This window comes from Metopolophium dirhodum, chromosome 1 (genome assembly GCF_019925205.1).
Source record: "Metopolophium dirhodum isolate CAU chromosome 1, ASM1992520v1, whole genome shotgun sequence".
Lineage (NCBI taxonomy): Eukaryota > Metazoa > Arthropoda > Insecta > Hemiptera > Aphididae > Metopolophium > Metopolophium dirhodum.
The window spans coordinates 11,025,060-11,040,278 of NC_083560.1; the positions used below are offsets into that span (position 1 = coordinate 11,025,060).

General features: G+C 39.5%; 4 protein-coding genes across 4 annotated transcripts; all 4 read left to right on the plus strand.

The window, feature by feature from the left end:
• Positions 1–1,844: 1,844 nt before the first annotated feature.
• On the plus strand, positions 1,845–3,561 carry LOC132951799 (uncharacterized). The gene is made up of 3 exons (XM_061023807.1): positions 1,845–2,205; positions 2,270–2,953; positions 3,107–3,561. Exons 1-3 carry the CDS (start codon positions 1,845–1,847, stop codon positions 3,559–3,561), a joined length of 1,500 nt encoding a protein of 499 aa, XP_060879790.1.
• Positions 3,562–3,575: 14 nt separating this feature from the next.
• On the plus strand, positions 3,576–4,145 carry LOC132951867 (uncharacterized). The gene has a single exon (XM_061023926.1). The coding sequence runs from the start codon at positions 3,576–3,578 to the stop codon at positions 4,143–4,145; it is 570 nt and encodes a 189-aa protein (XP_060879909.1).
• A 6,463-nt stretch (positions 4,146–10,608) lies between these two features.
• On the plus strand, positions 10,609–12,326 carry LOC132951937 (uncharacterized). The gene is made up of 4 exons (XM_061024048.1): positions 10,609–10,969; positions 11,034–11,447; positions 11,539–11,718; positions 11,872–12,326. Exons 1-4 carry the CDS (start codon positions 10,609–10,611, stop codon positions 12,324–12,326), a joined length of 1,410 nt encoding a protein of 469 aa, XP_060880031.1.
• A 14-nt stretch (positions 12,327–12,340) lies between these two features.
• LOC132952016 (uncharacterized) lies at positions 12,341–12,910 on the plus strand. The gene has a single exon (XM_061024166.1). The coding sequence runs from the start codon at positions 12,341–12,343 to the stop codon at positions 12,908–12,910; it is 570 nt and encodes a 189-aa protein (XP_060880149.1).
• The last annotated feature ends 2,309 nt before the right edge of the window (positions 12,911–15,219 follow it).

Below are 15,219 nucleotides of genomic sequence, written 5' to 3' on the forward strand. Positions count from 1 at the left end.
CGGTCACGGGAGGAACAGCTGGTCTCACACATATCACTATTCGTATTGTTTATTTTTGTTTTAGTCGTTATTGAATTTGTAGGTGTATCGTGTGAGTTATATAATATGTAGATTACACCGCGTTATCGTACGCCGCCGCCGTGCGTCTGCTGGAATATATTAGCACGGCCGCCGATTATATTGTTGTTCTGTACCGTAAGCCGTAGAGTCAGGACCATATTATTATTCATTATATTGAAGTATTAAACAGTTTTTTGTATGTGATTATTACTTATTAGCAAAAAGTGCTTAAGTGTGTTTTATATTTATTATTTGTGAGCCATAAGGGCTAAGTCTAATTTATTTTATATATTGTTTTTTTTTTTACGTGTACCTAAAATCACATATATATATATGTTGCATATACATATATTATACTTTGCTGTGCAATACTCGTGGGTTGTCAACCGTGTCACCGTGATATCCTTTTGTATTATATTTTTATCGTTAATTATTATTACTAGATGTAGGACCAGCTGGCCAGTCTGAGCTCCACAAAACTGTGAGTTATTATTGTTATTTTTGTTATTATTATTATTATTGAGCCAGAAGGGCTACATATCGTATTTATTGTTGTGCCAGAAGGGCCATACATTATTATTAAATTTATTATTGTGCCAGAAGGGCCATACGTTATTAATTATACTTTGTTGGGCCAAAAGGGCCATATCCTAACATATTAATATTGTAATTTTATTCGTCTATAAGAGACGTACTTATATATATTTAATATTGTTTGTATTCGCCTATAAGAGACATTTACTTATATTCATATATATATATATATATTAATTAATATTGTTTATTCTGTTTGGTCATAAGGGCTGTGTTATTCATTATATTATATTTTATTACCATTCAAATCATTTTTGTTACCATTATTTCAACTTAGTTACCTTCTTGTGATTTTTTAATTATTGTAAACACACCACATATATACACACAAATACACAAATACACATTTAACACAACACGCACTACATAGCTCAACAGTATTTGCCCGGCAATCCCGACCACTATTGTTTGAGCTATTACCCCATTACACACCCAGCTACTTCTCCACACTTTTAAGACCTAGGTGTTAGTGGGGCACAATATAAATTGGTGACCGAGTGCGCGTATTATTACTATACGCTCCCGGCCCGTACATTTTGGTGACCTCGACGTGATCTTTTGCTATTATTCTTGTTGTGTTTTATTATTTGTGAGTTTTAGAGTCGAACTTGCACTAGTTTGTTTTAATTATTTTGTTTAGTTATCGGATCTACGTTACATCAGTTGCAATCGAATTTTATTATTATTATCAATTATACTTGTAATTTCTATAATAATGATTTTAAAAAAAATAATCATTTATAATGGGGTTAGATGAAATTATGCAAGCTCAGGTTAAGGAGCTTAGTAAAAAGCGTGGTATTATTAAGGCGTCGCTAACGCGTATGAAAAACTTTCTTGAGGAATTCGATCCAACAACTGACGCTATATCGCTATTGGAATTTCATCAAGAAGAGTTGCCACGCCTAAATCAAAAGTTTGACGACATACAGACACAGTTGGAATTGATTGCTGTTGATGATTGCGAAAAGGAAGAAGAGGAGCGTAATAAGTTCGAATTTGACTATTTTAGTATCCGTTCTCGAATTCAGGAAATAGTGAATGCTAGGAAGATTAACAACAGCAGTTCTCACATCTCAACTTTCAATACGTCAGCAGGCCACAGTCGTGCTTAATTGCCTATCATTACGCTACCAGTATTTGCCGGTGATATCCAAGATTGGGAGTCTTTTTTCGATTGTTTTCGTGCAATGATACACGATGATGGTGGATTTACACCAGCTCAAAAATTCTACTATTTACGGTCAAGTGTTAGTGGCCAGGCGTTAGACCTTATCAAGTCGGTTCCAATGACAGATACAAATTATGAGGTGGCAATAGAACGCCTGAAACAACGGTATGATAATCGCAGTCTTGTCATTCAGTCACATATTCGATCTCTCCTGGAATCTCCATATGTAGAACAGCCGAGGGCTAAAGACCTGCAAGCTCTACATGCCCATGTAAGCACCCATGTTGCAGCTTTAAAGGCGCTTGATCAGCCAACGGAGCACTGGGATGCGTGGCTAGTAACGATAATCGTCAGTCGTTTGGATTCTGCTACTAGTCATGGCTGGCAACTAAGACAACACAACACTCAACTTCCTAAGTATTGTGACCTTGAGCAATTTTTTAGCCAGTCGATGTATAGCTTTCGAGTCTTCCGAAGCAACTTCTGGACCAATAAGAGATATCAGAACTACATTGGCCGGTGAAACAGCAAAAAAGAGCAATGCCAAAAATGTATTTCCTGAGACAAAGCGATCTTTAGTGGCATCATCCAATACAGTATCCTGTAAATACTGCACTGATGCTCATAAATTGTATCACTACGAGAAGTTCAAGGCCGCTACTATAAACACACGTCTCTCATTTGTTCAGGAAAAACGAATGTGTTTCAACTGTTTGACTCCTGGGCATATGGCAAATGTTTGCAGATCCACTTATAGTTTTCGGACGTGCAACCGCAAACATCATTCGTTATTACATCAAGAAAGGCAGCAACAAATACCAGAGAAGGAGCAGCTTGAAAATAAGCAACCTGATATAAGTCAGCAGCTATCTACCTCCGGAGTCGTAGTATCTGCACCAGTACCAGTGAATACCACCGCAGAAAATTCACACGTATTTCTTGCTACAGCATTAGTCATGGTTCAGGACAAAAATGGTGGACATCGACAGTGCAGAGCCAGCTTGGATAGTGGCTCTCAAGTCAACTTCGTTTCAAAGAGTTATGCAAACTTACTGCAGCTAGCATGTAAGAAGTCTTCATTGCCAATAAGTGGTATTGGAGACAATCGTTTAAAGGCAAGGTCGTGCAGTGAGTTAAAAATCGAATCCAGAACTAGTGATTTTAGTATCAAGATTTCTTGTTATGTATTGCCTAATATCGTGGGGAATCTAGCGTCCTGTCCAGAGCCTGCAGATGGATGAAAAATACCAGGTACTGTGTCTTCAAACTTGGCTGATCCAGACTTTCACCGTCCTCAAAGTGTTGACCTACTTATTGGAGGTGGCTCGTTCTTCGACATTTTGGGAACAACAAAAATACCATTGAATATAGGTTCAGTCACGCTTTATGAGAGTAACTTTGGATGGCTTGTAACGGGAGAACTGCCTAAACGCCAAACACCAACACTTTTGTCAATTGGACAGACGATAGAGGAGGATTGGAAGGTTCTCGGAATCGTTGAGGATACAAGCTATGGTCGAACATCAAGGGCGAATAAGAGAAATCAAGAAGAGCTAGAAACAGTGCAACATTTTAAGCAACACACAATACGTGATGAGGAAGGGCGTTTTGTTGTACGACTTCCCATCAAGGAGACAATCAGTGAAATAGGCGAAACCTTACCTATGGCGATCGCACGATTCTTAAATGTAGAGAAAAGATTGCAGCATGACGAACACCTGAAGAACGATTTATGAATGAATATATTAAGATGGGGCATATGGTTGAAGTACTGGAAAATTCAGTTCAAACGCAGAATCACTTCTATCTGCCGCACCATTCAGTAATAAAGGCATCAAGTTTAACGACAAAGGTTCGAGTGGTTTTCGATGCTTCCGCCAAGAGCGCATCTGGTGTCTCTCTTAACGACGTTCTGAAATGCGGTCCTACTGTTCAGCAAGATTTATTTTCTATACTTGTTCGCTTCCGTAAGCATCAATTTGTCTTAACTTCCGATATAGAGAAAATGTTTCGGCAAATCAAAATCGCAAGAGAAGACTGGGACTTACAAAGAATTTTTTGGAGATCCAGTCCTAAGGAATTACTTCGTTCATATCAACTCACTACAGTAACATACGGAATGACTCCTGCTTCATTTCTATCTACCTATTGTCTAATAGAACTCGCGAAAAGTGTCAAAAAGCAATTTCCGTGCGCTTCAAAAGTGATTGCCGAAGATTTCTATATGGATGATTTAATGACGGGAGCCGACACCGAGGATGACTGCTGTCAAGTCATTGGGACTGCAGTGGAAACCAATTGCCGACCTATTTCAATTTGAAATCGTATCAAGATCCATGGAAGGTACATTGACAAAAAGAGCTATACTCTCAGACCTAAACAGAATTTTTGATCCACTCGGTTTCCTGTCACCGGTTCTAGTGAAGGGAATAATATTTCTACAACAGCTCTGGTCCATGAAGATAGATTGGGATGCAAGGCTTCCGTTAAACATACAGGAAAGATGGGGTAAATTTTACGAAGATCTGGAGCGACTGAAATATTTATCCATTCCCAGAAAGGCCATACCTGAACGAACTGATATCATAGATGTACACGGGTTTTGTGACGCATCCGAAGAAGCGTATGCGGCCTGTATCTACATTCGTTCTCAGAGCAGCGATGGAAAATGGCATTCCAGACTTCTTTGTGCAAAACCTCGAGTGGCCCCGTTAAAAGAAAATACAATACCACGACTTGAATTGAATGGTGCCTTGTTATTAACTGAATTGACTCAACGGGTCGCTGATTCATGGCAAATCAATATTCATCAGTTCAAACTATGGATGGATTCAACTATAGTTTTAGGGTGGTTGAATAGCCAAAGCAGCCGGCTAAAAATCTATGTTGCCAATCGAGTAGCTCAAATTATGGATATTACAGAGGTCAGCCAGTGGAACCATATAGGCACGTAGGAAAATCCAGCAGATATCCCTTCAAGAGGTTTAAGACCACGGGAACTATTAACGGCAAGATTGTGGTGGAACGGACCTACCTGGTTGGAAAGTGATGAGAAGGATTGGATCTTGAATCCGATAACCCATGATGATGAGCTACCCGAAGTACGCAAAGTGAAGCTACTGCTATTAGTGATCAAACCGTTGAATAGTATATTAGAACACTACTTTGAATGGAATTGTATGCTACGAGGAGTTGCTTGGTTAATGGTCTATTCGAAGTACATGCGTAAGAAAATCAATGGGCCTCAATCCCTAACAATATCAGATTCGGACGAAGCGAGGAAATCAATTTTAAGAATGGTCCAAGCTGAGTGTTTCAGTAAAGAGATCTCGTCACTAGAAAGGGGACAAGAAGTACCAAGAAATAGTAAGTTGCGTAGTTTGAATCCCTTCCTGCGCGATGGGTTAATACTTGTTGGTGGAAGACTCGAGAATTCAGACATAGCCGATGGACAAAAACACCCTATAGTATTGCCTGCTAGTCATAAAATAACCAGGCTAATATTTGAAGCATACCATCTCGAGCTACTTCATGGAGGACCTCAGCTCATGTTATCTGAAGTTAGACGTCTTTACTGGCCACTGCTAGGTCGAGTAACCGCGAGATCAGTGGTATGGCATTGTGTCAAATGTACAAAGGCACGTCCACGTTTCAATCATCCAATTATGGCACCACTCCCAAGAGACCGAGTTCAGTGTACTAGACCTTTCACTGTCACAGGTGTAGATTTTGCTGGACCCATAATAATAAAAAATAATAATAATAATAATACCTTTATTCAAAATATCATCTAACATTTTTTGTAGACAGTCTTTTTCAAAAAAACACAAGCGCCGGGGGCGAAAATAAAACTGTTTGTCATTTTTTAGTATAATGCGTATTTCTGGACGATAATTGTCAGTCGTACTAATGACACTTTCGTGGTTAACATAGGACTCGTCATATATTTTTTTAATTTTAGTTTTAATATCATCCGACAGAGTATCCTCAATATTCAAACTAATGTCAGCATCATCGCTATTATGATCAGTGTAATTAACAGATAAAATTTCAGCAAATGGTATATTATCAATTTTTTTAAAGCTTACTTCAAAACGACCATCCGACACATTCAAATTTACTCTAGGGTGAGATAAAAAATTACGACCCAATAGGCAATCATTCCTCATGGCATTGCTAGGCACCACGTGAAAACATATATTAATCGGGGCATCAAGGTCGGCATGGAAAATATCCGCATCAAATTGATCTACAATGTTTAATTTAGAACCATTAATACCTACTAAATCCGATTTTGGAGGCATGACCCCAGACACGAATGGGACAACTGTCGATTTAATAAGACTAACCGGGCTACCCGTATCTACTAAAGCTTGTGCATCGATAGACTCACCATTGGGGAACTTAATGCTAACATCTAACATATATGGGGGTACAATAGGTGTGGGGGACCGTTCTAAAACAGAAACATGCTCACCACCGTTGTTGTCTTGACGCTCACCTTGGCGACCTGGACAGTACCGCGCTGAATGACCCGTTGATTTACAGCTATGACAGGTTCTCGTTGGACACGAAGACGCCAGATGCCCGATTTTTCCACAGCTATAACACGTGACATTCGACATATCCCTTGTTGGCTTACTTCTTGAATCAATAGTGGAACGTTGTACCGTATTTCGATCTTTATCGCGATTGTCAGAACTGGCTTTTCGATTGCCGGTATGACTTTGTGTTGTCTTCACAGGTTCGGTCGATCGAATTCGACTGGTCCTGGCATTTCTCAGATTATTGTAAGAATTTATATCAGCCAATAATTCGTCTTCACTTAAATGTGTGCGCGCTATCAAATAGTTACATAAATCGTGAGAATAAACACCTTCAACTATCTGTTGTTTAGTCTCGTTAAATGGTAACGAAATTTCACGGCAGAGGCGCGCTTTGTGGTGAAAATATTCTATGACGCACTCGCCCTTGGCTGAACACGGTTTGACATAATTCTTATACGATCAATTGTGCACGACTCGTTTCCCACAAATGTATATTAAACTGGCCGACAAAACTTCCCCAACTTGAAAATGTACGACCAATGTACCAATTTTGGGACGGACCATCCAATTTTGTACGTACTATTTCTAATTTAAAACTGTCTGGCCAATTATGCAATTTTGCCACACCTTCGACTGATTTCAACCATGCTCTCGCATCTGTATTGGATTCACGAACAGAAAAAATATTAATCGAATTATTAAAATCTGGCATGACGTAATAGCCGTTGTTGGAGGTTGACCGCGCTTGTATGTTATCGTTGTTTATGTTGTTATTGTCTTCATTACGTAATATCCGCGATAACAACAATCGGTTCTGCTCTATCAGCGCTGACAATGCATTTTGCATTCCACTATCACTGGCGGTGGTTACACTCCCGGACGGTTGGTTAAAACTTTGTGGTAACATGCTTGTTGTTGGCTGCGTATTTAGCTGCTCCGTAGACTGTACTGGTGGCTGCACTGAAGCCTGCGACCCGCTTCGTAAACGGCTAGATGACCAACCCTCGTGGTTACCGACATCATCCTGACCCGTTTGACCGTCGGCCATCTTGAATGAACTAATTAAGTTACGCAAAACAAAATATGCGCTACAACCCAGAACTACACAACGACTAATTCCACGATTATGTCAATACACAATATTTCTTGAGGGCTGCTGGATAGAATTGCACTTCTGAACTGTAGGAGCTCGTGTGGATGTCAGGAATCGAAGTAGTTAGGCGACACAAAACACGAGACTCAACTAATATAATAATAACTCGAAACTTTAATAACAAGTAATAACTTAAGAACGACAAGACAGTGCCCGTGAGCGTGTGCAGTGCGTGACAGACACACGCACGGCAACACACACCAAAAGACTAATACTAATACTAATACTAGACGTCGCTTCGGCGGCACGAGTAGGTGGACAGTGTTGTCACTTATCACTACAATATATATTCGCAGTGGTTTGAGGCGTGTAGCTGCTAAGAAGGCTTGGATTGCTATATTTGTTTGCTTCTCAACGAAGGCCATACATTTGGAGTTGGCTGACGATCTTTCAAGTAAGTCTTTCATGGCGACATTTCGTTGTTTTATGGCTAGAAGAGGAAAATGTGCTAAGGTTTTTAGTGACAATAGCACAAACTTTGTTGGGGCTCAAAAGGAGTTAATTTCAATGATGAAAAAAGCCAGTGTTGATCTTGAGAAAGAAGGTATTGAGTGGCATTTCAACCCGCCTTCTGCTCTACATTTTGGTGGTATATGGGAGAGTGCCGTGAAGAGTATGAAACACCACATGAAGAGAGTTATATCTGATCACAAGCTTACGAATACAGAAATGCGAACTCTCTTGTGCCAAATCGAGGCTTGTCTCAATTCCAGACCGATGACTCCACTAAATAGTGATCCTTCTGACTTGGCAGTCCTTACTCCATCTCACTTCTTGATTGGAGGAGCTATGTTGTTCCCAGATGAACCAGACATATCTAAGGAAAAGCCCAATGGTCTACGTAGATGGCAACTAGTGCAAAATTTGATGCAGACCTTTTGGAAGCGGTGGTTGAGAGAGTATCTACCACAGACTCAAATTCGTGGCAAGTGGACAAGCAAGAGCGCACAGCTAGCAAAGAACGATGTCGTTATTATCAAAGATGATTGTATGCCTCCAGCCAGATGGAAGTTAGGATTGGTTATGGAATTGCATCCTGGCTCTGATGGTGTAGTCCGGGTTGTCACCATAAGAACAGCAAACGGAACGCTCATGCGTCGGCCAGTAATCAAATTATGTCGACTACCGACTGAAAAGGACAACAGCTCAGTTGAAAACCAGGATTTTCAACGGGGGGAGAATGTTGCCGCCGCAACAGTTTAAATATTATAGATTAGGTAATTAAGAAAAATCGGTCACGGGAAGAACAGCTGGTCTCACACATATCACTATTCGTATTGTTTATTTTTGTTTTAGTCGTTATTGAATTTGTAGATGTATCGTGTGAGTTATATAATATGTAGATTACACCGCGTTATCGTACGCCGCCGCCGTGCGTCTGCTGGAATATATTAGCACTGCCGCCGATTATATTGTTGTTCTGTACCGTAAGCCGTAGAGTTAGGACCATATTATTATTCATTATATTGAAGTATTAAACAGTTTTTTGTATGTGATTATTACTTATTAGCAAAAAGTGCTTAAGTGTGATTTATATTTATTATTTGTGAGCCATAAGGGCTAAGTCTAATTTATTTTATTTTTATATTGTTTTTTTTTTACGTGTACCTAAAATCACATATATATATATATGTTGCATATACATATATTATACTTTGCTGTGCAATACTCGTGGGTTGTCAACCGTGTCACCGTGATATCCTTTTGTATTATATTTTTATCGTTAATTATTATTACTAGATGTAGGACCAGCTGGCCAGTCTGAGCTCCACAAAACTGTGAGTTATTATTGTTATTTTTGTTATTATTATTATTATTGAGCCAGAAGGGCTACATATCGTATTTATTGTTGTGCCAGAAGGGCCATACATTATTATTATATTTATTATTGTGCCAGAAGGGCCATACGTTATTAATTATACTTTGTTGGGCCAAAAGGGCCATATCCTAACATATTAATATTGTAATTTTATTCGTCTATAAGAGACGTACTTATATATATTTAATATTGTTTGTATTCGCCTATAAGAGACATTTACTTATATATCATATATATATATATATATTAATTAATATTGTTTATTCTGTTTGGTCATAAGGGCTGTGTTATTCATTATATTATATTTTATTACCATTCAAATCATTTTTGTTACCATTATTTCAACTTAGTTACCTTCTTGTGATTTTTTAATTATTGTAAACACACCACATATATACACACAAATACACAAATACACATTTAACACAACACGCACTACATAGCTCAACAGTATTTGCCCGGCAATCCCGACCACTATTGTTTGAGCTATTACCCCATTACACACCCAGCTACTTCTCCACACTTTTAAGACCTAGGTGTTAGTGGGGCACAATATAAATTGGTGACCGAGTGCGCGTATTATTACTATACGCTCCCGGCCCGTACATTTTGGTGACCTCGACGTGATCTTTTGCTATTATTCTTGTTGTGTTTTATTATTTGTGAGTTTTAGAGTCGAACTTGCACTAGTTTGTTTTAATTATTTTGTTTAGTTATCGGATCTACGTTACATCAGTTGCAATCGAATTTTATTATTATTATCAATTATACTTGTAATTTCTATAATAATGATTTTAAAAAAAATAATCATTTATAATGGGGTTAGATGAAATTATGCAAGCTCAGGTTAAGGAGCTTAGTAAAAAGCGTGGTATTATTAAGGCGTCGCTAACGCGTATGAAAAAACTTTCTTGAGGAATTCGATCCAACAACTGACGCTATATCGCTATTGGAATTTCATCAAGAAGAGTTGCCACGCCTAAATCAAAAGTTTGACGACATACAGACACAGTTGGAATTGATTGCTGTTGATGATTGCGAAAAGGAAGAAGAGGAGCGTAATAAGTTCGAATTTGACTATTTTAGTATCCGTTCTCGAATTCAGGAAATAGTGAATGCTAGGAAGATTAACAACAGCAGTTCTCACATCTCAACTTTCAATACGTCAGCAGGCCACAGTCGTGCTTAATTGCCTATCATTACGCTACCAGTATTTGCCGGTGATATCCAAGATTGGGAGTCTTTTTTCGATTGTTTTCGTGCAATGATACACGATGATGGTGGATTTACACCAGCTCAAAAATTCTACTATTTACGGTCAAGTGTTAGTGGCCAGGCGTTAGACCTTATCAAGTCGGTTCCAATGACAGATACAAATTATGAGGTGGCAATAGAACGCCTGAAACAACGGTATGATAATCGCAGTCTTGTCATTCAGTCACATATTCGATCTCTCCTGGAATCTCCATATGTAGAACAGCCGAGGGCTAAAGACCTGCAAGCTCTACATGCCCATGTAAGCACCCATGTTGCAGCTTTAAAGGCGCTTGATCAGCCAACGGAGCACTGGGATGCGTGGCTAGTAACGATAATCGTCAGTCGTTTGGATTCTGCTACTAGTCATGGCTGGCAACTAAGACAACACAACACTCAACTTCCTAAGTATTGTGACCTTGAGCAATTTTTTAGCCAGTCGATGTATAGCTTTCGAGTCTTCCGAAGCAACTTCTGGACCAATAAGAGATATCAGAACTACATTGGCCGGTGAAACAGCAAAAAAGAGCAATGCCAAAAATGTATTTCCTGAGACAAAGCGATCTTTAGTGGCATCATCCAATACAGTATCCTGTAAATACTGCACTGATGCTCATAAATTGTATCACTACGAGAAGTTCAAGGCCGCTACTATAAACACACGTCTCTCATTTGTTCAGGAAAAACGAATGTGTTTCAACTGTTTGACTCCTGGGCATATGGCAAATGTTTGCAGATCCACTTATAGTTTTCGGACGTGCAACCGCAAACATCATTCGTTATTACATCAAGAAAGGCAGCAACAAATACCAGAGAAGGAGCAGCTTGAAAATAAGCAACCTGATATAAGTCAGCAGCTATCTACCCTCCGGAGTCGTAGTATCTGCACCAGTACCAGTGAATACCACCGCAGAAAATTCACACGTATTTCTTGCTACAGCATTAGTCATGGTTCAGGACAAAAATGGTGGACATCGACAGTGCAGAGCCAGCTTGGATAGTGGCTCTCAAGTCAACTTCGTTTCAAAGAGTTATGCAAACTTACTGCAGCTAGCATGTAAGAAGTCTTCATTGCCAATAAGTGGTATTGGAGACAATCGTTTAAAGGCAAGGTCGTGCAGTGAGTTAAAAATCGAATCCAGAACTAGTGATTTTAGTATCAAGATTTCTTGTTATGTATTGCCTAATATCGTGGGGAATCTAGCGTCCTGTCCAGAGCCTGCAGATGGATGAAAAATACCAGGTACTGTGTCTTCAAACTTGGCTGATCCAGACTTTCACCGTCCTCAAAGTGTTGACCTACTTATTGGAGGTGGCTCGTTCTTCGACATTTTGGGAACAACAAAAATACCATTGAATATAGGTTCAGTCACGCTTTATGAGAGTAACTTTGGATGGCTTGTAACGGGAGAACTGCCTAAACGCCAAACACCAACACTTTTGTCAATTGGACAGACGATAGAGGAGGATTGGAAGGTTCTCGGAATCGTTGAGGATACAAGCTATGGTCGAACATCAAGGGCGAATAAGAGAAATCAAGAAGAGCTAGAAACAGTGCAACATTTTAAGCAACACACAATACGTGATGAGGAAGGGCGTTTTGTTGTACGACTTCCCATCAAGGAGACAATCAGTGAAATAGGCGAAACCTTACCTATGGCGATCGCACGATTCTTAAATGTAGAGAAAAGATTGCAGCATGACGAACACCTGAAGAACGATTTATGAATGAATATATTAAGATGGGGCATATGGTTGAAGTACTGGAAAATTCAGTTCAAACGCAGAATCACTTCTATCTGCCGCACCATTCAGTAATAAAGGCATCAAGTTTAACGACAAAGGTTCGAGTGGTTTTCGATGCTTCCGCCAAGAGCGCATCTGGTGTCTCTCTTAACGACGTTCTGAAATGCGGTCCTACTGTTCAGCAAGATTTATTTTCTATACTTGTTCGCTTCCGTAAGCATCAATTTGTCTTAACTTCCGATATAGAGAAAATGTTTCGGCAAATCAAAATCGCAAGAGAAGACTGGGACTTACAAAGAATTTTTTGGAGATCCAGTCCTAAGGAATTACTTCGTTCATATCAACTCACTACAGTAACATACGGAATGACTCCTGCTTCATTTCTATCTACCTATTGTCTAATAGAACTCGCGAAAAGTGTCAAAAAGCAATTTCCGTGCGCTTCAAAAGTGATTGCCGAAGATTTCTATATGGATGATTTAATGACGGGAGCCGACACCGAGGATGACTGCTGTCAAGTCATTGGGACTGCAGTGGAAACCAATTGCCGACCTATTTCAATTTGAAATCGTATCAAGATCCATGGAAGGTACATTGACAAAAAGAGCTATACTCTCAGACCTAAACAGAATTTTTGATCCACTCGGTTTCCTGTCACCGGTTCTAGTGAAGGGAATAATATTTCTACAACAGCTCTGGTCCATGAAGATAGATTGGGATGCAAGGCTTCCGTTAAACATACAGGAAAGATGGGGTAAATTTTACGAAGATCTGGAGCGACTGAAATATTTATCCATTCCCAGAAAGGCCATACCTGAACGAACTGATATCATAGATGTACACGGGTTTTGTGACGCATCCGAAGAAGCGTATGCGGCCTGTATCTACATTCGTTCTCAGAGCAGCGATGGAAAATGGCATTCCAGACTTCTTTGTGCAAAACCTCGAGTGGCCCCGTTAAAAGAAAATACAATACCACGACTTGAATTGAATGGTGCCTTGTTATTAACTGAATTGACTCAACGGGTCGCTGATTCATGGCAAATCAATATTCATCAGTTCAAACTATGGATGGATTCAACTATAGTTTTAGGGTGGTTGAATAGCCAAAGCAGCCGGCTAAAAATCTATGTTGCCAATCGAGTAGCTCAAATTATGGATATTACAGAGGTCAGCCAGTGGAACCATATAGGCACGTAGGAAAATCCAGCAGATATCCCTTCAAGAGGTTTAAGACCACGGGAACTATTAACGGCAAGATTGTGGTGGAACGGACCTACCTGGTTGGAAAGTGATGAGAAGGATTGGATCTTGAATCCGATAACCCATGATGATGAGCTACCCGAAGTACGCAAAGTGAAGCTACTGCTATTAGTGATCAAACCGTTGAATAGTATATTAGAACACTACTTTGAATGGAATTGTATGCTACGAGGAGTTGCTTGGTTAATGGTCTATTCGAAGTACATGCGTAAGAAAATCAATGGGCCTCAATCCCTAACAATATCAGATTCGGACGAAGCGAGGAAATCAATTTTAAGAATGGTCCAAGCTGAGTGTTTCAGTAAAGAGATCTCGTCACTAGAAAGGGGACAAGAAGTACCAAGAAATAGTAAGTTGCGTAGTTTGAATCCCTTCCTGCGCGATGGGTTAATACTTGTTGGTGGAAGACTCGAGAATTCAGACATAGCCGATGGACAAAAACACCCTATAGTATTGCCTGCTAGTCATAAAATAACCAGGCTAATATTTGAAGCATACCATCTCGAGCTACTTCATGGAGGACCTCAGCTCATGTTATCTGAAGTTAGACGTCTTTACTGGCCACTGCTAGGTCGAGTAACCGCGAGATCAGTGGTATGGCATTGTGTCAAATGTACAAAGGCACGTCCACGTTTCAATCATCCAATTATGGCACCACTCCCAAGAGACCGAGTTCAGTGTACTAGACCTTTCACTGTCACAGGTGTAGATTTTGCTGGACCCATAATAATAAAAAATAATAATAATAATAATACCTTTATTCAAAATATCATCTAACATTTTTTGTAGACAGTCTTTTTCAAAAAAACACAAGCGCCGGGGGCGAAAATAAAACTGTTTGTCATTTTTTAGTATAATGCGTATTTCTGGACGATAATTGTCAGTCGTACTAATGACACTTTCGTGGTTAACATAGGACTCGTCATATATTTTTTTAATTTTAGTTTTAATATCATCCGACAGAGTATCCTCAATATTCAAACTAATGTCAGCATCATCGCTATTATGATCAGTGTAATTAACAGATAAAATTTCAGCAAATGGTATATTATCAATTTTTTTAAAGCTTACTTCAAAACGACCATCCGACACATTCAAATTTACTCTAGGGTGAGATAAAAAATTACGACCCAATAGGCAATCATTCCTCATGGCATTGCTAGGCACCACGTGAAAACATATATTAATCGGGGCATCAAGGTCGGCATGGAAAATATCCGCATCAAATTGATCTACAATGTTTAATTTAGAACCATTAATACCTACTAAATCCGATTTTGGAGGCATGACCCCAGACACGAATGGGACAACTGTCGATTTAATAAGACTAACCGGGCTACCCGTATCTACTAAAGCTTGTGCATCGATAGACTCACCATTGGGGAACTTAATGCTAACATCTAACATATATGGGGGTACAATAGGTGTGGGGGACCGTTCTAAAACAGAAACATGCTCACCACCGTTGTTGTCTTGACGCTCACCTTGGCGACCTGGACAGTACCGCGCTGAATGACCCGTTGATTTACAGCTATGACAGGTTCTCGTTGGACACGAAGACGCCAGATGCCCGATTTTTCCACAGCTATAACACGTGACATTCGACATATCC

What these genes read in the sequence shown, in the direction of transcription:
- LOC132951799 (XM_061023807.1), top strand. Translation starts at nt 1,845, where the DNA reads ATGATACACGATGATGGTGGATTTACACCAGCTCAAAAATTCTACTAT. An exon ending in GGATTCTGCTACTAGTCATG is followed by an intron (nt 2,206 to 2,269) that starts GCTGGCAACTAA and finishes GCAATTTTTTAG; the next exon opens with CCAGTCGATGTATAGCTTTC. An exon ending in TTTAAAGGCAAGGTCGTGCA is followed by an intron (nt 2,954 to 3,106) that starts GTGAGTTAAAAA and finishes TGGCTGATCCAG; the next exon opens with ACTTTCACCGTCCTCAAAGT.
- LOC132951867 (XM_061023926.1), top strand. Translation starts at nt 3,576, where the DNA reads ATGGGGCATATGGTTGAAGTACTGGAAAATTCAGTTCAAACGCAGAAT.
- LOC132951937 (XM_061024048.1), top strand. Translation starts at nt 10,609, where the DNA reads ATGATACACGATGATGGTGGATTTACACCAGCTCAAAAATTCTACTAT. An exon ending in AAATAAGCAACCTGATATAA is followed by an intron (nt 11,448 to 11,538) that starts GTCAGCAGCTAT and finishes TTCTTGCTACAG; the next exon opens with CATTAGTCATGGTTCAGGAC. An exon ending in TTTAAAGGCAAGGTCGTGCA is followed by an intron (nt 11,719 to 11,871) that starts GTGAGTTAAAAA and finishes TGGCTGATCCAG; the next exon opens with ACTTTCACCGTCCTCAAAGT.
- LOC132952016 (XM_061024166.1), top strand. Translation starts at nt 12,341, where the DNA reads ATGGGGCATATGGTTGAAGTACTGGAAAATTCAGTTCAAACGCAGAAT.